This window comes from Pseudonaja textilis, chromosome 2, assembly GCF_049901715.1.
Source record: "Pseudonaja textilis isolate UNSWEBS1 chromosome 2, rPseTex1.2, whole genome shotgun sequence".
Lineage (NCBI taxonomy): Eukaryota > Metazoa > Chordata > Lepidosauria > Squamata > Elapidae > Pseudonaja > Pseudonaja textilis.
Genome location: NC_141991.1, coordinates 117,885,172 through 117,908,551, shown reverse-complemented (window position 1 = coordinate 117,908,551; position 23,380 = coordinate 117,885,172). Strand labels below are relative to the sequence as shown.

The window sequence follows — 23,380 nt, the reverse complement described above, 5'->3', positions numbered from 1 at the left end:
TGACAAAGGAGGTTGTAAAATGGGGCTAAATCTACTTAACAACTTTCTTGTTTAGTAAGAGTAATTTTGAGCTTAATTGTTGTTGTAAATTGAGAACTACCTGTAATTATTGGTTTCTGGGAATCTCTAAGGTGAAGTTGGCTCAACCTCTACATGCTCAATATGACATATTTCTGCAACTCTGAATGTGTATTTATAATTTGTGTGCAATCATTTACAGGTTAAAAAAGAAAATGGTGAATATGACATGCCATGTCAGGCAATACTTTGGGATACCGTCTATGCCAAGAGTAACAGCTTCCAAATACTTCCTATAGAAAGATAAGATTATTTCTCATCTTGCCTTTGGAATTTTTCTTTCTTTTTCGGTGCAGAACTTTTTCTAGGAATAGCATGCCCTGAATATTTGACAGATATTCCATAATATTTAAGTCTAGGGATGCCAAGATCATCCCCAAACATTCATTTTTCTTCCTTCAAATGCTATTTTTGGCAGTATCAAATTGTTGTCATGTCAGGTTTGATTGCTTCAGTAATGTGGGACATTAACTTATTGATCTTTAATTGAATCTGTTCTTCCATCCCCTTGAACAATATTCTCTGTGTGGATGGATGCCACAGAAGCCCAAATTCCTGTGCTTAATCATACTTTAAACCAGTGTTTTCCATTTACTTTTCCTTTATTACCCAAAACTGCTTATCAGAAAGTCTTCCTGAACTTTAAGGAACTGTCATAAATCCTTTTCTTCAGCACCGCCTGCAACTTCAAATGGTTACTGAAAAAAATGGTGTAACTTAAGAACTACCTATGTTATTAAAAAGAATGTCTTGAATGATCTTGCCATTTCATCAGTTTTCACCTTAATAGGAATACTCTGGGAGATTTTCAAAAACATTTAAGTAAGTGTGGCAATTATTAAGTCTGTTGTGGATTAATTGGTTTATTACCCCTCCCCCTCCAAAAAACATGTTTACTTAATTTTGGGTAATTTTCTCAGGTTTGGTAAGCCATGCTTTTAACAATGACTATAGTGATGAGGTTAGAGAAAAGGGTTTCTTCTTAATTGTTAGTTGTTGTATAAATCATAGATAGTATTGTAGATTTATGGACAACTAATCAATGTCAGTTAAACTGCTCTCTGGTGATCTTCCTATGCTATATGGCAGAATGCATTTTCCAAGTTTTTGAGAGTGTTTGTTCCTGTTGAAATCACTAGTTAGAAATATTAATGTATTGTTTTTATAACATTCTCCTGCCCCTGCATTAAATTACCATCTAAAAATGGTTTTGTGTTAGAAAAAATTTGTCTATTTTTATACAAGGTACAATTGCCTAATAGTGCAAAAGTCATTACTCCCACTGTGCCCATGGTCAGTGGTTAAATAACAATAGTGAATAAATCTGTCCCAGTGCAAAATTTGAATGAGACGAACAAAATAAAATAATAACAATGTGATTAGGAAAGCCTTTGACTTCTCTGGCTGTATCAGTTACAAAAAGCACAGAGAAACAAAAGCCAAGGCAACAGTTTTATTATGAAGCACCTCTTAATATTTTGTGGCACTCCTGATTAAAAAGACAACTTTTCCATGTGGCTTAGCACCTTACTCCAGCAGCGATATCCGAGTGCTTCTAGCATTTTTGCTTCTTTCAAAATGTATGAACTCACCAGATGTTTACTTCAATAAAGAGGCAAAGCTGTTTTCTGTATCCCTATGACATTCATAAATTATTCCTCTTTTTATTTTGTCTTCTCTGTCCAAAAAGAATTTGCAGGAACATTTTAAAAGCTCGTAGGCCTATGCATGTATCTTTAACTGTTCACCTGGCTAGCAGGAATGTTGATGATAATTAATAATCCTTTCAACAGGTCAAAAAATTATTTATGCACTATATTTATAAATGGATATATTTCTTAAGTCAAGTGGAATTTATTCAAGTATTCTGCCTCTCTGCAGGCTGTGTCTTTTTCTTGGCTATCACTAAAACCCACAACTGGGCTGAAGAAAAATTGTAGCTGCCAAAGGAAGAAGCAAATATGCACAAAATATTGAAAGAGCAAAGCAGCAGCTCCACCTAGAGGTCTGGGGATGCTATTAACTGCTCTTTCAATTGTAGTTTTGTGTCCCATCAAATTTGCAACTATTTATGTTCAATGGTGGGTGAGAAATAACTAGTGGATTTGACCCACAGAAGACTTTGACAGTAAAGCTATGAAATATCTCAGCACCCCCAAGTTAAGAGGCACGGTGGGTGAGTGCCTTAAAGATGCCGGAGATGGTTTTTGCTCTGACGGTTCGAATCCTAGCACCTCATGGTTGAGAGAGCTCCCATCACTTGCCTCAGCTTCTGCCCACCTAGCAGTTTGAAAGCATCTTACATGTGAGCAGCCATTTTGTGCAGACGGATAGACCCCTGCTAGTGTTGGACCTGCTCAGTTGCGACACCCAACTGCAAGTGACATTGGTGATGAGAAAAGACCCCAGATGACACCACAGATGCTACTCATCTTTCTGGTGCAAAGCTAGTTTGTCCACTCGGATGCACCTTGGAAAGTGCATGAGCACAAACTAAAGAGACTCTTTGGCAGTGAAATAACTACTTTGTGCTAACATTGTAGTCTCCTGACTAATTGTAACATCCCATATGCTAAATAATAATAACTCCAGGTTAAGATCCCTTTAATCTTAACTCCTATAACTCTTTTTCCAATGCTAGAGTCTTTTAATGGAACATCTCCTGTCCCAATTGTTCTGAATGCTTAGGAGGAGGAAAAGCAATTACCATAAATTAAAAAAGGGATAGCAGAAAGTTGTTCCCATTTAGTCATGAGTAGATACCCTGCAAGCTTTCTCTGCACTTTTAGCAGTTTGCATACAAATCAAAAAGAAAAAAGAAACTCACAGTATCAGGTGGCTGATCTGAAAGAGAACACCATTTACGGCTACTATCAGTGAGAAAGCAGCAATCTTGAAAAAAATCACCAGGAGATCACTTACAGTCTTTATGTTATAGATTGTATGTTTAGTGGATGCAAAGGATGCGTCTTGATTTTCTACCTGGTAACAAATGTGGCCCTTTGAGCTAAAAAGTGTTAATGCTCTCCACTATGGGGTGTAGCCCTGCACTAAGACATGCTCTCCTTCTCTCTTTCATACAACCAACAAAGGTTCAAAGACTGAAAAAAGATGGCGTTGCATTTCAAGATATGCCGGGTAAACATTCTTCCCACTTAGATTCAATTATTTTGATTCTCCAACCAAACCTAAGTGGATTATATAAGAACATGGTCATACCACCAGGAATAATATCATCGGCTGTCACAACTGGCAAAGCAGCCCTGGTTGCTTGTTCTTTCACATATCCATTTCAAATATGGTCTTTGTTTGGTGTAACATCTTTATCACAGAATAAATAGTAGTTAATGGGAGGCAGCTTATTTTTTTTAATGGCCAAAAATACAACATCCCAAAATACCAGGAAAAATACCCCAGAAACCTATAAATCATTCAGCCTTCAAGGCTTTATTATATCAGATCACAGAGCACCAATTCCAAGAGTTGTGGAGATAAGCTTTTGTTCTTTTCTAGACGAAAAAATGCTGTCCCAATAGGTCTCACCTCATTTTTCTTTGCTGTCGTTTCATGTGGATTTCTCCAAGTTCTCTTATGTATTTATGTGTTTTTTAATCAATCTCTCTCCCCATCAAACCCTTCTTGGGTTTCAGGAGGTGGGTAATAGGGGGAAAAAACACTTAAAAAACTGAAGAACATGACAAAGTATCAGCAGAAGTGACTCTGGGATCTATAAAGAGGCATTTTGCTACTTCAGACAGAACAGCCAATGGTGATCTTCTTTATTTCAAAAGGCAGAATACCCCAATTGGATCAAATAAAGTCAGTATATAAAACCCAACATGCATCCCCCTCTCCTTTCCTGGCTTCAATGCAAAAGTAATTAACAAAGCAACCCTATTGTTTGGTCTGAGTGGACCAGCCAGCGTTATTAATATACAGGGAAGATGCAGGATTAGGCTTTTTAAAACTTTTGTCCCATTGCTTGCTAGTTCAAATGTTCCTCTTCTTTTAAAGGTGCATTAGAGTGCTGAGAAGACCCTCACTTGGAAATGCTCTTAAATATGCTTTAATCCCTGTTCTAATTATCATTACATTAAAGTATAAGATTCTGGTTGCGTCTGTGGTACAAATATTATTGAAAAATGAAAATTAAACTTGGGGTGTTATATACTGAACAAAAAGAAAAGAAAATGTGTTCACATGTGTATGTGATGTGTTCATTATATATGAACAAGAAAAATGAATAAATTTACTGATTTTATTTGTACTATAGGTCATTAGTGTTCTTTAAGCTTGGTTGCAGAAGTTCCATTACCTAACTAGGTAACATCATTAGTGCTAAATATTTATATTTGGAAAAGTGAAATAAACTTATATGCAAATATAATACATAGTTTGCTTCAGCAATTTGCAACAGTGATATTTAGATAATTCAAGACAAAGTATGGAGTGGTAACATACAATATAGTCCCTATGTTGGGTTATTGTTGACTGATAAGCAGTGATATCTAAAAAGTAATATATTTTTGTGGCTCATTTTTTTCTTCCAAGTCAATGAAATTCATGACATTTTCTTACCTGTAACGTTAGATATCAGAATGTCTAAACCTCAAAGGAAAGTGGAAAGCATGACAAGTAAAAAGCAAATGTCACTCATTTGGAGCACTGTTTTGTTTAAAAACATGAATATATTGACATCTTTTCAATATTTATCTCAAGTTATCATGATATTGTTTCATTCAAGAAGAAAATATCAATTTGAGGCTTTATTGTATGAATAACTTTCTCATTGTTACCTAAGCCCTTTAAGAAACTTAAACCAAAATTAACACATTTAAGTTTAGATTAATTAATAATTGTTTATTATAAGATATACCTGAGCTGCAGGTCACCTAAATAACAACAATTGAAAAGCTAAGTACTTAGGCAACTGCTTTTTTAAGGATTATATACAGTATGTTCAAATGAAAACTGACAAAAGGCTCCAGGAACCTGCAAACATACAATGCCTTTAGCAGTATCTTCTGAAAAATAATACTATAGATTAGCAACAGTTACAACAAGGAAAAAAGGAATATAAAGCAATTCTTAAAATAAATTTTCATAAAATGCACTGCATATAAAAAGTTTCATAAATATACATAAATAGTGGGGAAATTCACTGCCCTCCAAACTCAGCTCATGGAATTGAGCAAAATACAGTGGAGGCTCATCTCTTAACTGAGAGCTACCTGAAGCAGGTGAAGATTATTCATTTTTGCTGATTTTACCTTCCTCCTGCAACCTTGAGTACCTCCACCTATAATTTTTGAGATCTCCCAACCTGCAGAGGAGAAATATTATTTTTATAAATTTCATTGTACATTGCTCTCTTTCTACCCCCATTGTAAAACAAAATATAAAGGAACAAATGACTGGAATCCTTTTCATAAAAATAAATACTAGATTAATGCAGAATCTGATTCATTGGCTATTATCTGATATGCAAAATACCATGCTTGCTGCAGACTTAGAAAAAGATATAGCCAATCCTATGCCCCTAGATTGCAGGTTGCACCCAAATAAGATTACTAAAAAAATAAAGCCATTTCATCCTACCTATAGCATAGTAAGGCAAAGAAGGTGAATTCTTTCAGCTATGTAAGAGTATGTTTTATATGCATAGTGCTCAGTGCATTTCACCCCCCAAAAGCATCAATTTTCAGAGCAAAAAAGCCCCTTAAAAAATGAAACAGCCGAATTCTTCAGTTTGCAACAAATCAGAAAATTACTCGATCTTCCTGGGATCTTTCCCAACTAATTGTTCCATTTAATGTAGCAAAATTGCTGTCTTCTTCCTCTTGTTCTTTGACAAGTTCCACAAATACCTAAAAGAAATGAACAGTGCATGAGTGGTTTAATGACAACTTTGCCTCACTAGAATTCCACTCAACAGGGGAGCATATTTGTGACCTGAATTAACTAAAAGATTCAAAATTCACAGCTCTCTTGAATCCCTTAATGATTTGGAGATAAACCTCAGAAGAAGGACAAGGTTCCCCATTATCATGTGTTAAGTACTCTGTGTATAGAAAAATCTTCCTGCTCTTACAACATTGTGAATGAAATGTTGGCTCTGAATGACATGCCTTATGCCCTTGTTGCAGAACAAGAAAACAAATGGACACTTATGAAATTATGGATGGAAATGACAATTTCATATAACAAAGTGACTGCTTTGAAATTTGTGGAGAATATACATTTGGAGGGCATATTATGAATTTTTGTACTGTAAATCTTTATCTAATTACCTGGTCAAGTGTTGCTTGAGAGAAGCTGTATTCTTCAACATTAAAGGCATGTTTTGCTGTTAAAATTGTCAGAAATAATTGTTTATTATTCACTGGGAGACTATATATATTATACCATTTATACCTAGACATTTGTAAAAAGAAAACAAGATGTGATTGGGGTGGGGATTTATAGGAAATTTAATGACTAATTCTGACTTCCGCATTCTATTAAGATTGTAAGAAGTGTCCACTGGATTCCTTCTGAAGAAAGTGTCATGATATTTTATGCATACAGCATGACAACACATATTAAAAGGAATGGCTTTTGCAGTAGTACAACACTGATTTTCTCATTTTCTTGCTTCTGTGCACACTTCCAAAGGTTGAACACCATCAATTATTAACATGTAGGGGTGGGATTCAATTTTTTAAACAACCAGTTCTGTGGGCGTGGCTTAGTTGGTAGGCGTGGCTTGTTGGTCATGTGACTGGGTGGACAAGGCTTGGTGGTCATGTTATTGGCTGGGCGTGGCCAACTCAACATCACTCACATCAAGGCACGCATCTCCTTGCCTAGCCTCTCGTGACTGTGGGGATGCTGCAACAGTCATAAGTGTGAAAAATGGTCATAAGTCACTTTTTTCAATGGTCACTCCACACACGCAAAGTACCAGCAAAGGAGGGGAAAAAAAACTCCAGAGAAGTTCCTGAGGCAGGAAGTCTAGTCCTGCCAAGAATGTAATAAGGGTTAATGGAGAGGCAGTTTCTGTAAGCAACACCAGAATGTTTCCTTCCTGCCTTCCTTACAGGATTAGGCCAGTAATTTCTTCTAACAACCGGTTCTCCGAACTGCTTAAAATGAGAATAGGTGCGAACTGGTAGAATCTCACCCCTGTTAACATGGCAGCATATATATACCTCCAATGTAACTTTGTGAATATGTTTGACAACTTCATGCCATGATGCTTTAAATACTATAAAAGCATAAAGGAAGTCCGAAAAACTATAAGCTCTGCAAATCAGAAAGCCATATGAAAAAAAGCTTACCAGAAATTGGATAAAAAGATAAATGCATATAGAATCATAATGTAATAGGGTGATGTTAATGATGATAGACAACAAGATTAAGGTGGATAAGTGAGGTTGAAGATTCTATTATACTTAGAAAATTAAATCCTTACCTTCTTCCAGTTTAGAAAAAACCAATGCAAGTGACTGGACATCTTCTTTTGGAATTTTATATGCCAAAATTGAAGCAAAGCTGTAAAAAAGTAAAAAAAAAGGATAAGCCTTAACAAGAAGTACATAGCTTTAGCCATATACAATAGTTATAATTATGTACACAACAATATGAAATCACAGCTGTTTGTGCTTAGCTGAGTTGGCCTTCATATGCATTTAATTCTTCTCAAGAATCTAGGATTTTATAATGTATTGGTGAAGATCCAAACATTGTGGCCTTTTGTAACTAGCAGATGGAATTTTTGTCAATGCACAGATTTTCTGATTTTTTCCCCAAGATTTTTCTCGTATGGCTCCCAGTGTGCCAATAACTACTGGGACCACCATGGCCTGTTTAGGTCATAAACTTTCTATTTCTATTTTCCTATCTTGATACTTTTTTGATCTTCTCCAGTTCTTTGTCTTCTGTTTTAATATCTCCTGCTATTGCCACATCAGTTATCCTTGCCTTCTTCTTTTTAATCACAACTAAATCTTTACCAGTTTGTATTCAGTTTGTATTCAGAAATCCCACAATATTCTAACCTGTTCGTTCTTGATTACTTTCTCAAATTTATATTCTCTCCAATTGTTCCTTACTAGCACGTGATAATTCTTGCAGATGTTCCAGTGAATCATTCTGGCAACTGTGTTATATTGTTTATAATCAGTTTTTATGATATTGTTGCACCAGCTATATATATTCTATTACAATTTCTTTATTAAAAATACAACTTTATTCTGCAGCAGATTACAGTAGTTATAAAAATATACAATAAATGTAAGAGTAAAGGAGAATAAAACAGAATTAAAGCACTGATTTAAACATGATTCACAAATATTAAAGATGACATTAGCTAGGGAAGGCCAACACAAAGACATATTTTAAGATGCATAAAATATCTGGCTCCTTTAACTGATTTCTACATTTTTATATGGTTTTTATGCTTTTATGCACCCAGGGTCACTCTGAAAGTGAGATAGGAGATACCTACATTTAACTAATAAATCACAGCATAGGTTTCTCAAAATTAGCAATATATGATTAAAGAAGATTACTTTACCACATATAGTGCAGTCATGCTGATTTAAATAGTCTCAATGGTAAGTAATAACCATCGTTTATAGGAAAACTTAGGAAAAATTGTGTTTGATTTATGAAAGATGTTAGGTAAGTTCCTTATGTGTTCTAAAACCCTATTTTGCCTTTAAATAATTCAGATTATAATAGGCCTAATTCTAAGACTACACATGAGTAAATCTAGAATCAATCCATCAAGCTTTACCTTTTCAGACAATTTGCATTTGGAAAAATGCTCAAAATCTTCCTTTGAAGGTATTCCTTTTGATGTGTTTCTGGTGTTTCTTTTAATTTCATTTCTAAAAAATATCCCCTGCCAAATTTAGTCTTGAGATGTTGAACTGTTCCAATGTACCTATTTATTAGGTGGGGAAAAGATGCCGTAGATAGATAATGAATTCAATATTCACAATCATGTTTTAATTTTCTTTTTTGAAGAAAAAAATTAAGATGCTAAGGAAATACCTTAACTTTCCAGATACCAAGACAGCCACACGATCACAGATTGCCTCTGCTTCTGCCATATAATGTGTTGCCAGAATAGCTGCTCTCTCTTTACTTTTAAAGGCCGCTCGGATTGCTTTCCTGTACAATATAAGGCACAACTCAACAAAAAAAGAACAGATTCCTTAACTAAGCCTGTAAACCGTCTGATTTTAAACAACGCAGTCATGTATAATGATATAAAATCATCTCCTGGCCTCTTCACAAACTTGGGCTCCAAGGAAAGGCAAAAGTTAGCACTAAATGTTTGGTTTTCTGGACCATGTAGAATGCTAGAGCTACCTATGAAATAGATGGAGACATCCTTGCCGAGTTCTATGGAGAGCCTATACAGCTGTCTTTGGGAATATTTAAAAGAAACTCTATAATTGAACCATCTATTCACTTGTTTAGGAGAAAACTATTCTTATGTCTCTTCCTCCTTTCATTTTTTTGTACAATTATCTCCCACATTTCCTTTTCCTATTCCATTCCATTCCCTTTTCTACATTTTTTGTTTTCAATCTGTGAACTTTCTGTTCTCCTGAATCCCGATCTCATTTCTTTCCCTGAAAGTTTTGTTAAGCATTTACAAGATTTAAACTTTGATAAATCCTTGAATAATAGTTCAAATTTCTCTCTTGATTATTGAAACAAGAGTTTAGAAAGCCATGATTTTGATAGTGAAAGAAGGATAATAGGCTTTACAAAACACTTATATTAAATTACAATTTAAATTACATAAAAAGCAACATATTTTCTTCCAGTATTATGGGAGGCTACTTACCACATGTGCTGTATTGCTATAGGGTCCATACCAGTGGATGGCTCATCTAATAGAGTGATATGAGGATTACCAAGCATACTTAAGGCAAAGCATAACTGGAAAATAAAAATTCAGAAGTGATTACTTTGCTATCCATTCACTTTATATAACACAACTTGCACCATCATTTTTTAAAAATAGAAAATACCTTTCGTTTGACTCCTGCACCAATTTTTTTCACTCTCTTTTGTAGATGTTCGTTAAGGTCAAGTGCTTTGGAAAAACTGTAAAAAACAAGTACATTTTATAGTCTTGAAAGAAGAATATCAATAAGGTGTTAAAAATTTGCACATTTAAGAAACTGCAGTCTGCCTCATAAAAGCATAGAACATTATAAAATGAGGGACAGGTAGGATAGATACAGCACAACATATTTAATTAACATATTTTCAACCCCTACTTCAGGAGATAAAACTTTCCCAAGTAGCTAACAACTTAAAAACAATATAATAAATGTAATTAATGAAAACCAGTGATAACAACAAAGCATAGATCACCAAGAAAGTTTAGAATGAAAAACATTTTCATCACAACCATCAACATCTCTATAAAGAGAAATTGGGAGAAGGCCAAGAAAAATAAATGAATACTGGGGTTTTTTTTTTTTAAGGCTGATAGTGTTGGCTTTTGAGCGGTGTCACTGTTTTGTACAGTCCAGAGGTATGGAGCCACGTAATCTTTTGAAATACCTTACAGCTGGAATACACAAGCTTTCATTTAGAATAGAATAGAATTCCTTATTGGCCAAGTGTGATTGGACACACAAGGAATTTGTCTTGGTGCAAATACTCTCAGTGTACATAAAAGAAAAGAAACATTTGTCAAGAGTCAAGAATCATAAGGTACAACACTTAATGATAGTCATAGGGTACAATAAGCAATCAAATCATACTAGGAAACAGTCAATATAAATCGTAAGTATACAAGTCACAAAGTCACAGTTATACAGTCACAAGTGGGAGGGGGTGGGTTATAAAGACTGATGAGAAGATTAACAGTAATAGTAGTGCAGACTTTGTAAATAGTTGGATAGTGTTGAGGGCATTATTTGTTTAGCAGAGTGATGGAATTAGGAAAAAGCTATCCTTGTGTCTAATTGTTCTGGTATGCAGTGCTCTATAGCATTGTTTTGAATGTAGGAGTTGAAACAGTTTATGTCCGGGATGTGAGGGGTCTGTAAATATTTTCACAGCCCTCTTTTTGACTCATGCAGTATACAGGTACTTGATTGAAGGCAAGTTCTTGAGATTTTTTCTGCAGTCCTAATTATCCTCTGGAGTCTGTGTCTGTCCTGTTGGGTTGCAGAACCAAACCAGACAGTTCTAGAGGTGTAGATGACAGACTCAATAATTCCTCTGTAGAACTGAATCAGCAGTTCTTTGGGCAGTTTGAGCTTTCTGAGTTGGCGCAGAAAGAACCTTATTTGTTGTGCTTTTTTGATGACGTTTTTGATGTTATGTGTCCATTTTAGGTCATGTGATATAATAGAACCTAGAAATTTGAAGGTCTCTACTGTTGATATTGTGTTGTCTAGTATTGTAAGAGGTGGTAGCATGGGAGGGTTTCTTCTAAAATCTACCGCCATTTCTACAGCTTTGAGTGTGTTCAGTTCCAGATTGTTCTGGTTACACCACGAGGCAAGTTGTATAACCTGCTGTCTGTATGCGGATTCATCATTGTCATGAATGAGACCAATCACTGTTGTGTCATCTGCAAACGTCAGTATTTTAACAGATGGATCATTTGAGATGCAGTCATTGGTATATAGGGAGAAGAGAAGTGGAGAAAGCACACAGCCTTGGGGGACCTCTGTGCTGATTGTCGAGGTATCGGATGTGATTCTGCCTAGCTTCACCTGCTGCTTATTTTGCTAGTATAGAAGCCAGAGTAATATGTTTTCATTCTCTCATCAAGTCTGCTAAATATCAGACATACTACTTATACTTCTTTAAAATGCTCATACAGCACTGTTTCCAAATATTTTGTAGCAGCAATAACTATAACCCATGAGTCCCATTTGAAAACTTCAGCAGGAAACTGCAGAACGTTGGTAGCAAGATTTTCTGCTCATTTTGGTTGGTATTAAGTCTAAAGGCAGTTTTAAGTCTACAGGATTTATATATGTATTTCCAGTATATGTGATGAAAGATCTGGTATTTTATTGAACTCAAATATAAAATATAAAGTAGTTTCATAGTAATTACTGGAATTACATCTATTATGGTTAGATGCACATGGTTTTTTGTTAATTATTAAATAATTTTGTTCAAGGAAAATTATGAAATATATGTACAAGAATGAAGAAACTGAGATATTCTTGGTAATAATATAATAAACTGATGGTATGTGCAGGCACCTTGACTTGCATTAATCTGTTGCAAATATAGCAATAGTACTTCAACATATATAACGCTTCACAGTGCTTTTACAGCCCTCTCTAAGCGGTTTACAGAGTCAGCCTATTGCTCCCAACAATCTTGGTCCTCATTTTACCCACCTCTGAAGGATGGAAGGCTGAGTCAACCTTGAGCCTGGTGAGATTCAAACTGCCAAACTGCAGTCAGTCAGCAGAAGTACCCTGCAGTACTGCACTCTAACCACTGGGCCACCGTGGCTCATACATGTTGATATTGAACTATATGCAACTGAAGTTTATATTGAACTATATGCAGCTGAACTATTACCAATAAATAAATATAAAATAATAAATATAAAATTGAAATGTGCCATTAAAAAAAATAAAGTCATTATTTGGTGAAATGGCAGGTAGTAAATAAATAAGTATACAAAAATACCAAATGTAAATAAACAGCCAACTATATTAGAATCTTTATAGCATTTATAAAATTTTAATATAATCAGTATCTTCAACAAGATTGTGGTCACTGCATAATAAGAGAAAATACAATTAATGTATACAAAAATTAAATAGTTGAGATTCTTACCATTTTACGACTTCGATCCTATCACTAGGACTCATTCCTTTGATTGCTCCATAAATTTCAAAATGTTCTTGTAATGTAATATTAGGCCAAAGTGGGTTTGTCTGTGGACAGTACCCCATGTATTTCATGGAATTATCCATGATATTTTCACCTAAACAATAATCTCCCATCAGAACCTGCGAATACAAGAATCTCTTCTCAGTATTCGTTCATAGTGTTTCCAGTTAAAGGAGGCTGTGAAAAGCCGAATTAACCAAAATCTTAATGTTAAATAAATATAACAGACAACATTTTATTTTATTAAAAATGTATTCTAGTGTAATATAAGCATTTATCTAGGAATTTATTTTCCAATAGTTTTTGTTCTTTATTTTTTATAAAATTGATTCATTTAATTGCTTATGTCCATTCCCATATTCTATTGATTGTTGGGATTAATAGAGTGCATCAAATCTGTGCATACAGCCACATAAAGGATGAATCCATGTGCTCAAATATTGTCAACTGCGCAGATCTCTTCTATGTTATTGACTGAGCTATAAATCAAACGTATATACCACCTAATTCGTGATGGCTCTGATTAGTGTAAAAGTTAAAAACACATTCAATGCAACACAAAGAAGGTAATAACTCAGAGGTTCATATACCAAATGCATTAGTAAAATTACCATCAAGGCATGTATCTCTAAACCGGGACCTAGGAAAAGAAGCAACTCAGACCACCGGGGGGCGGGGGAGGGGGCACGGAGGGGCAAGAGAAGGGGAGATAATTTCAGATAATTTCAGTGAACACATGCTGCTTGGGTCCCATCAGATGGGACAATTTTGAAGATGTGAATATTTGGTTATCCAAATGAGGTTTAGGTACTTTTGTGCTAGTTAGAAATAAAATATGGACTTCAGCTGATATTCTGTCATTAACAATGCTGAAATACATATATTTCAATAAGAAATATCCATTTCCGTTGCCTAGAAAGTACTGTGAATCTGAATCTTGTGGATGGAAACTCAATAGCGATTAATAAGCAAAAACAGCGAGAAAGATTTGACAAAGATTTGATCAAAATTACATACTTGGCCTGAAGTTGGTTCAACTTCTCCTGCTAGAATATTAATCAAAGTAGTTTTCCCAGCTCCATTGGGGCCTAAAATTCCAAGAACTTCTCCTAAAAAAGAAGCACAAAAAAAGGAAGGGGGACTGGTTTTTTTCCAACAAGCTAATTGTTTCTTTTTTGACAAAATAATTCCATAGTAAATAATTTGAAAATAACCTTTCTTAACACAAAGTGAAAGATAGTTAGTTGCCACTTTTTTCATTTTTCTTCCAAGAAGGAAATCAGTCTTTCCATCGTACTCTTTATGTAAGCTGATAACCAATACTGCAGGTTTCTAAAGAACAAAAAAAAAGTTGAGCTTACATTGAATCAGCATGTATATAAGATGCACAATAATGTCATTATTTCAAATGTCATTATTTCTTTTAGTCAGCATGATTAGCCAATATGTAGGAATAGTTTGAATCCTTTTCTGTTGTTATGAGAGAGATGGACATTGTAAAAATGAAAATGGGTGCAGAGTATCTCAGGCCAGTTCCATTTGACATTTCTCTACATACTCCTGGGACCAAGACTGAGAATGAGGGGAATAATATGGCTGGTTCAGGGATACAATCAATCCATGAAGATCAGGTAAATGATAAAGATCCCTTTGTGCTTTTACTACAGGTTGCTTCCTCTGATCCCTGGAGAGATTAATTCCCAGTACAATTTCTGTTTGTGTTAATAACTGCAAATGTGGCCTAGCCAATTTTTTCTTTTCTGGGTTATTCTCGATGGAGATTCTCAGTCATCCAGGTCATGGTTGCCCCCAAAGTGCTTTTTTAAGAGACACATGCACTTTCTTTGTTTTTCCTTAAAGACGTTCATTCCTCTTCTGTCTTGTTTTTAAGGAAAAACAAGACAAGTCCAGTTGCCTCTTGAAAAAGCACCTTTGGAACTTCCTGTTATTGTATACATAGTGATATTAGGATGGGAGGATTAAGACATTTACCTCTTCACAGTCCTGGCAAGTTATCATCTCTTTAACTTTCAGCTTTTCGGCCATAACATCTTCATCGCCATCGTCTTCATGTGATACATCTAAGAATTTACAGGCTTTGAGCCGCGTAGGAGCTCTGGATAGGAAAACATATCCAATCTCTGCTTATGAGATTTCTAAATAGACTGCAAAAAGATACTATCTAATAGGCCAGACAGTAACTGACCCTATGGGCAATTCTATTGACCAAAGCTTAAGATCCTTGCTGCCAAATGAGAGTTCAAGACTTTGTCATTAGGAAGCACTTTCTCACTTCATTGTGGGGATTCGATAGTTGTGAACCTTCTCCCCACCCTGACTCTGGGAAGGAACCCTCTAAACAAAAACCATAATGAAGAGTGGCCTGATCCATGTTCCTAGAATTATAAGGGCTATTCTGACTATTCTGAGAGAACAGAATGGGTGAGGAGGTAGTCCTTATAGAGAAATAGCATAATAAAATCCTGGTCATTATCTATACATTCATTCGTCCCAATAGGAAAAATATTGCTGGATGCAAAAATAATCCACCAAACAGAAATGTGGGAGAGGCCTAGGATGCCACAAGGGATTTATAAAAGACAGAGTAAATTTGGAAATGCAAGGAGGGAGGGAAAACATTCTGAGAAGCATGGATCTTCCTTGGTCAACAGTCTTAGCAAAGACAGTTCTGAAAAAGTCAAAAATCTTGCTACTTTAAGAGAACACTCAAGACCAGTCTAGCCACACCTAGAAAAGATATCTAATACATTGTTTTCAAATCTTTATGGACAAAAAGCTTCAGCGACAGGTGTTTTTTTTCTCAAAGAAGCAGCTTTTTGTTGTCAAGTTTTGCTTTGGAAAAGTAATTTCAATACTGATTTTTAAAAGAAAAAAATGCAGAATACTTGCCTGAAGAAAGGGTCTGCTCTCATTGATTTGCCTCCATGCTTCACCTCAAGGTGTCGCAGAAGAAAGAGCCAAATTATACATTGCAAATAGGGCTAAAAGAAAGAGAAAAAACAAAATGCATCATTAACACAGTTTTGCTCCAAATTACATTTTAAGTAATTATATAGGGAAACTTTATTGCTTGCTGATTTCTGCTAAAAAGAAAACACTATATTGCTATTGACAATGTGAAACACTGTTGAGGTAATTTCAGCTTAAAGCTCAATAGAGACAGTTGAATTTTGCTCCGAAAATGTGTATGAAAAATCTTATAATATTATAGGCTTTTTCATTTATATCTTATACTTCATTTTAGCTCATCTACTTTATTTCATATACTTATATGGCCTTTCCTCTTACCAAAGTGACTCTGGCTAGTAAGCAGGATTTAAAATTAAACAATATAACTAATTATAAATACTATGCATGACCACAGTTTAACAAAAAGGCAACTGAGAATAAAATCTCAAACCAAACAAAACCAATTAAGCTTCTCTAACTTCCTGATTCTGATGTCTGGAGAGATGTTGACTATTTTTGGAAGGCCAGCAAAACAGGGGCAAATCTAATAACAGGTAATTAAATATTCTAGAGAGGGCAGGCACTGAAATTAAAAGGGACTGGGCTTTGCCAATGTTTCTAATGATACATTGAAATGTATTGATATCTGATATTTCAACTTTGACATTTTTTTTCCTGGTACTTCATTACCTTATTCCTAGCCTCCAAACTTGTTATGTCCTTATGTTCTTCCAAAAAAATTATAATAATATACTAAAAGAAAACAAATAAACTGAGGAGAATCCTTACCTTTCATTGTATCTTTTTCATTGCTATCTGAATGGTGCACCTAGAAGTATTTATTATTTATTTTTAGAAACTTATAGGGCGCTTTCTTTTTTTTGCTAAAAATGTTGGACAATGTTTAACTTTAAATATTAAGAGTATGATTAGTATAAAGTGTATATATGACAGGTTGTAGTTCTTGTGCTGGATCTGAAACTGAAACCCAGTTTTTTTCAGTGTATTAATTGAGAGGAGCCTTTTAAAAGGCAATATGTTGCTTTTAAACACAGCTCCTATTAATCAGGATATAATACTGTAAATTGATTTCTAGAATATAATCACTAAATTAGGATATATTTGACAGTAAATCTATCTAGAGCTCACCAAACTATGTGGCTTTCACATGCCGACTGTTCTGTTGAAGAGGGGTACATTATCTTTTGTTAACATATTGCACATGTTGCATGAGTTTAGAATATAGAATGAAGAATATGATAATCCTATTCAAATTATAAACAAGAAAAAAATGTACCAAAAGTTCTTCAAATGTATAAGATTTCCTGAATTCTGAAGAAAAAATAGAATTCTTACCGCTACTATTGAAACCAACAATCTTTCTGAACTTCTTTCCACTTTTTGGCCAATCTTCTTTGTCTCCTAACAAGATAATAATTACTCCAATTATTTTTTCATTTTTTTGGCAGATCATGAAGATGATTAATTTTTTTAAAAAAAAAACCCTCTTCTTATATTTCAACAATAATTCATACTTCGGAATATAACAGCAAATCCTTTCATGATTTGATTTGGAATTCTATTTAGCAAATCCAACTATTTTCCAAAACAAGCAGTGTGGACTGTAGGTCCACTGATAAAAAACTTGTCCATCTGAAAGTTCCTAATAGCTGAAAAGACATTACCAAGCAATTTTTGAAAGTGATTAGAAAAGGAAGCATGTGAACCTGGTGTTTGAGCAAGAATCCCTTGGTTCTCAGAGCTCTAAAGCTGACAAAGATCATTGCCTTATGGTCTTACAAGGTGTAAGAACAGTTGTGAGAGATCGCAAGTCCTCTCCTTGCTCAGAGAATTATAAAGAGCTGGTCTGTTTGCCAGCTCTTTATTCTGTCACGGCCATTGGTCCTGTGAAGTAGTCTTTAATTCACCATTTCTTTCCGGGAAGTCCAAGGCTATTTAATTCTGAGGCCAAACCAGAGTTCTTCAGCTGCCATGGAACTCTTCAGTCTTTGACTGCTGTGTAACTCTTTGGATTCTTTCTCTGGGTACATTTACTGATAATCTTCTTCCTCTGACAATTGAACATTGGGCATTGTTTGAAAGGGGCATCTCTCATTTCTTACTTGGTGGGTCCTTAAAAAGATAGGGCATGTGAGAGAATGATAGGAAATTCTCACATCAAGGCTGTTCTTACCCATAGCACTACAGATATCAATTTGACTACAATCAAAACAAAAACAAGTTTTGATGAGGACAGTGGAGAACAGTGGAGAACAGTGGAAGCTATATTTACTCTATCAACACCTTGATATCTGTAGTGCTTGCCTTTTTATATAAATTATATTTTAGAAGTTTTAATTCTGAAATGAATGGAAGAAGTTCACATACGAAAAATTTTCAATACAAAAAGTTGAGAAGTGATCAGAATTCATAATGGTCCTAATTTAGCTTAAAACTAAACATCGCATAAATCATTTCCCCTTCCTCAATTATAGCGGAAATTGTTGTTTTGAAGACATATTATGGTTGTTTATCGTAAGTTTTAAAATGTATAACATATATTGAAATTTAAGTATAACGTATAGTGCTCTTTGGCACACTAGAATTCTGAATAGTGAATTCAGTCTATAGTAAACTTACCTCTAATAAAGTAAGCAGGCACCCGATAAGAGGGTAGATTGGAACGAAAATACAAAAGGACATGTGAATTATAATGGCTGCTGTATACCATTTTATAAATGCTACATCAGTGACAATAATACAGATCAAAGCTGCCTGAAAGACAAAAAAAATATAATCATAATAAAACTCATGGGGAAATATCAAACAACAGTTCTTCTTGTCCCTGTGATGTTCCACATTAATGCTGAGACAGTTTGGAATATCTTCAGTCCACCTTCTGACTCTTAAAAAACCCACAGTGGCTTCAACAACTTTATCATGGTTGTTAGGACAGAGTCTGTGTGATCCCCATAGTAGATAATGAACTACAAGGACTGGGATGGTACATTATGCAAGACCTAAACTGGACATTATGACTTAGACAACAATGATTTGATTCATTGTAATAAATGAAACTCAGAGAAAATACACAGGTATACATGATGTTTACTGAAGACTAAATAAGAATAAGGGCACATACGATTTAATTTTTTTTAAAAGCTGAAGTCATGTATATTCCAACATGAAGGTGTATATGTAAACAGAGAAACAAGATTAGAAATTTAAATAAATGGAAAAAACAAATTAGGCTCTGCCTGTTTACTCACAGTTGGAAAAATGAATGACCAAAATTCTTTGGTGCTTTGTATACTTTTAAAAGTGAAAGAGACAACATAATGGAACAGAATTACTGAAGGTACATAGCCTATGATGCAAAAAGCCTGCAAGAAAAGAAAATATATTCATTAATATATAATTTTATACATGTTTTCAGTTTTTTTTACAAATTATCCTAAAAGATAAAAATAGTGAGAAGCTGAAGCCATTAAGAATTGTGCAAAATGTCTTGAATTCAGAACTATTTCAAATTTGTAACTTTTTAAAAGTTCAGATTAATATTTTCTGAGTGAAATATTGCATTTGAAACAGGATGTTTGATCATTTTGAAACCACTTTGTACTTGAAACATATCCAGAATAATTGAAACAACTTGTTTTGAATATGAAACAATAGATTTTCATTTAATACAACTGTTTCAAGCTTAAGACAAGGTGTTTCATATTTAAAATTATTAGAATTCAAGAGACTCAGCATACCTCCTTGTTAAAGTGATACTTTACCAGGGATGGGCATTTTAAAAAAGGGTGGATCTAGGACTACAAAATAATACAAGACCTGATTAAGTGGAAATGAACTGAGAAAGTGGTAAGTGGAAATAAACTGAAGAAAAGCCAAAGAATAATTGTTTGAATGTAGGAAGACTTACTACAGCAAAGATCTTCATTGGGGAAAAAAAAATTTCATGATAAACACCAAATAAGATCCCCGTCATGACAAGAAGAATAGTGTAATATAAAGGTATGTCAACTAACGCTTGTCCACACCAATAAGCAGATGGATAAAGGCCAGACAACTTAAGCTGAGTATAAGCTTTAATCTGCAAAAAAAAAAAAATTGATTAAAACGAGTATTTGATACAACATATTGGAACAAATCTAACAACTGTAATCACAGCTCAGGGTTGGATGAAGAATGCATCAGAAAAAGAGAGAGAGAGAGAGAGAGAGAGAGAGAAGGAAACGATCCTGATATAGGAGATAATAAACTTTTAGTGGGGTTCTTTTTGTTTGCTTTTAAACTCAGGAGTCAGATTAGCAAGGGCAGGAGTAACTAAATACATGTATGTGCTAAAACTGCACAGTTAATTAATCCAATATATATTAATGTTTAATCAGTTTAGATATTTGCTGGTTCTCAGTTTTTAACATTTTTTTCAAGGTTACTCTGATCCTTTGCAATGTAGCACTTAATATGCCCAACTTTTGGTCTTATCTGAGTTGCATATCTCTGCTTTACCTGCTGATCTAGATTGACCTTTTTATTTATTTATTTGTGTGTGGGTGTGTATATATGTCTGAGTGTGTTAGATTGGCCTTTTTATTCAAGTTGGCCTCAGACATAGATGTATTCTACTTGGTATACTTTGTATTATAAATGTGTTGATTGATTGATTTAATCAATTTATATAGCCACCCTACTCAGAACACGGCTCAAAGCAGCTAGCATCATCCGTAACTGATCAATTGGTACATTAAAATTTAAATATGAAAAACACAAAGGAGCAACATATAAATTCATAAGTACGGGGAAAAACTCATCCAGTCAGGCATCCTATTCTCATACTCAATGTCTGGGGAAAAAATAACAGGCCTTTAACACTTTTAAAAGGCAGGCAGGGGTAGGCTAACCAAATCTCAAGGGTGAAGTTGTTCCAAAGAGTGGGAGGAGTAACAGAGGCAAGGAACAAATTTTAAAGTAATTTATGAATTCCAGTTTAAAATATATTCAAATTTGAAATAAATTCAAATATTTACCCAACATCAGTTTATATATTGAATATAAATGTGGGCAGACAAATCATGCTTTAGACCATGGAACCAGGCTGCACAAACAGCAGGTGAGCGTGTGCGTAGCTTCACCTGCATGAGCGATGGGCGCTCTCACAGCTCTATTTGCCCAAGCGAGCACACTCGCTTGCCACTAGCACAAAACCATCCCCCCACCAGCCTGCCAAGCCAGAAAGGTTGGGGAGCACGGCTTTAGACTAATACATGGGGATTTTTTATTCCTTCATGTATTTTTTTAAAAATGATTTCATGTAAAGTTACCCTATGATTTTCTGCATTCTCCATAGTAAAATATGAAGGCAATCCAGTCATGGTAACACCTACTGTCAAACATTGAACAATCATCACCATTATGAAACTTCTATCAGTAATTTCCTGAAAGATAAAGATGTTAGTAATAGAAAATAAGTGAAAACTTAAATGACACGTAATTTACATTCAGATGTTTACCACTGGTTCAATATTTTTTTATTCCAGCTTATCTGGAAATGAGAAACAAAAAGCACTAGAAGACCAGGGGAAATGGCAAATTGGCTGTGTGTCATCTTGTGACTCACAAATTGTACAAATAGACAATGAAAAAGAAATACAACTTGCTTTAAACATCTATTTCCACAGAAAGTCTGCATTTTCTATCATTTTATTTGGTTATATCAGCATTTGGGTTTTCATTTACTTACCTGAATGAAAGAGCTAATCCAGACATGGATGTTTTCAGTTACATTTAAGTTGTGTAGATATAAATTACTAATGATATTCATCATAAGAGGTAAAGAATGTAGCATGGTTCGGTTAAAAGCAGCTTTAAGGACATAAGTCTGCAAAAACAATAAAGATTTAACTTATTAGCTACAAATCCAAAGCAGCAACACATACCAGCTTTGCCCCAGTTGAAACAAAGTAAATCCAATAAGAATAGCTCATTGGATGGAATTACTGGTTTTTAGCAAAACTTATGTTCTAAATAAACTGTTAAAGACTATGTGTTACCAGCTGTTAAATATAAGTTATATATCTTCTCACCTTGCTTACATGAACTACATTTAATGCTGCATTGTGAGGAGAAACTGAAACATAATCACTGCCATTGAACATTTCTGTCAGTATATTCTGGCTCTGAAGAGGGTTTACGATCATGTCATCAATGTTTATACCTAGAAGGTAATGAATAAAGGAAGATAGCAATCATTAACAAGTCTGTGTCATTCCAATAATCTCTCTCTACAATCAAATGAACATAATGATTGCATTGTACTTCCCCATTCATGCTACAGGAAAAAAAAACAGTTCTTCATATATATTCTCTTTGAATGTATGGAACTGCAGTTACAACAAGAAAGTCTATCACTTCAACACAGCTCTTCTAGAGCCTTGGATGTCAGGAAAAAGAAAAACATTTGGCTGCAAAACAAATGCTAGCTCTAGTTTCAATAAATTGAAAAATTCAGGCTGAGACTAAACCATCTCAGTCATGTATAGAAAATACTCTTTTAGTTGGTTTCCAATGTGTATAATATATTAAAATAGAATAATAATAGAAATCAAAAGAGTAGAAGAAAAAAACTGAAAAAAGGAGTGGTGCTTTTTATTACTTACTAGTGCAGTTTTGAATAAGAAGGCTGGTTTTGTATTTATGATGAGTCTCATTTGGTTTAAGAAAGTATAAATCTGGAGAGAGTTTGATAGGAGCCATAGTATTTTTCAGGTATTCTTTATATACATGAAACATAAAAATCTCAACACACAGAAATACTAGGAACAGTGCTAACCTTTAAGAGAAAAAAAAGTTGAGTGAAATTACATTAAAGAATGACTGTCCTTTAGAGTAAAAGTGAACTAACATCAATCTGGAGTTGATTTTTTTCTCTATTGTTAAAAAAATTCCACAATTTATTTATCGATATTAAATTTGCCAAGCACAAACATATACTAAACATGTCTGAATGCATCACTACAGAACAGTAAATAATTTGGATTTTGCACTTTTTCAGAAAAATAAATTTTAAATAATCTTAAATAATCTTACTTTCATCTGAGGTATTTCTGAAAATCATACAGAGAAGGAAAATTAAGTATGAACAACGGGAGACAAAAGAAATAAATGAAGGGTGCAATGGAGAATTTTTTCACTGGAATAAAAATTCATAGTGGGAAAAAGGCAGAGAAAGAACAGTTTACAAGACAGGGAGAGTAAATAAAAGGAAAAGACATAAAAGCGTAATTATATCACCTTACAAAAGTTTCATTTTTAATTACAAAAATAAATGAGAGAAGTCCCTAATTTAATAAAAAATAAATTACAGAGGTCCGATATGCTTACAAATATGACCTCTTGACAAGTTTTCTTACTAGTGAGAAAAACATTCTAAATATGCAAT

The 23,380-nt window shown here is 34.3% G+C and overlaps 1 protein-coding gene across 1 annotated transcript in view; it reads right to left on the bottom strand.

The window, feature by feature from the left end:
- Positions 1 to 4,917: 4,917 nt before the first annotated feature.
- LOC113436984 (cholesterol transporter ABCA5-like) overlaps positions 4,918 to 23,380 on the bottom strand; it is a 47,677-nt gene continuing 29,214 nt past the window's right edge. The window contains exons 21-40 of the mRNA XM_087925027.1: positions 22,599 to 22,771; positions 22,026 to 22,156; positions 21,683 to 21,820; positions 21,264 to 21,377; positions 19,862 to 20,032; positions 19,203 to 19,316; positions 18,574 to 18,708; positions 17,290 to 17,355; positions 15,874 to 15,965; positions 14,956 to 15,079; positions 14,178 to 14,295; positions 13,981 to 14,072; positions 12,907 to 13,082; positions 10,110 to 10,185; positions 9,923 to 10,017; positions 9,118 to 9,237; positions 8,858 to 9,007; positions 7,532 to 7,611; positions 6,369 to 6,424; positions 4,918 to 5,945 (exon numbers count right to left, since the gene is read on the bottom strand). Of these exons, the coding sequence (XP_087781153.1) occupies positions 5,838 to 5,945; positions 6,369 to 6,424; positions 7,532 to 7,611; positions 8,858 to 9,007; positions 9,118 to 9,237; positions 9,923 to 10,017; positions 10,110 to 10,185; positions 12,907 to 13,082; positions 13,981 to 14,072; positions 14,178 to 14,295; positions 14,956 to 15,079; positions 15,874 to 15,965; positions 17,290 to 17,355; positions 18,574 to 18,708; positions 19,203 to 19,316; positions 19,862 to 20,032; positions 21,264 to 21,377; positions 21,683 to 21,820; positions 22,026 to 22,156; positions 22,599 to 22,771 (2,329 nt within the window). The 3' untranslated portion in view covers positions 4,918 to 5,837. The remainder of the gene's footprint in view (positions 5,946 to 6,368; positions 6,425 to 7,531; positions 7,612 to 8,857; positions 9,008 to 9,117; positions 9,238 to 9,922; positions 10,018 to 10,109; positions 10,186 to 12,906; positions 13,083 to 13,980; positions 14,073 to 14,177; positions 14,296 to 14,955; positions 15,080 to 15,873; positions 15,966 to 17,289; positions 17,356 to 18,573; positions 18,709 to 19,202; positions 19,317 to 19,861; positions 20,033 to 21,263; positions 21,378 to 21,682; positions 21,821 to 22,025; positions 22,157 to 22,598; positions 22,772 to 23,380) is intronic.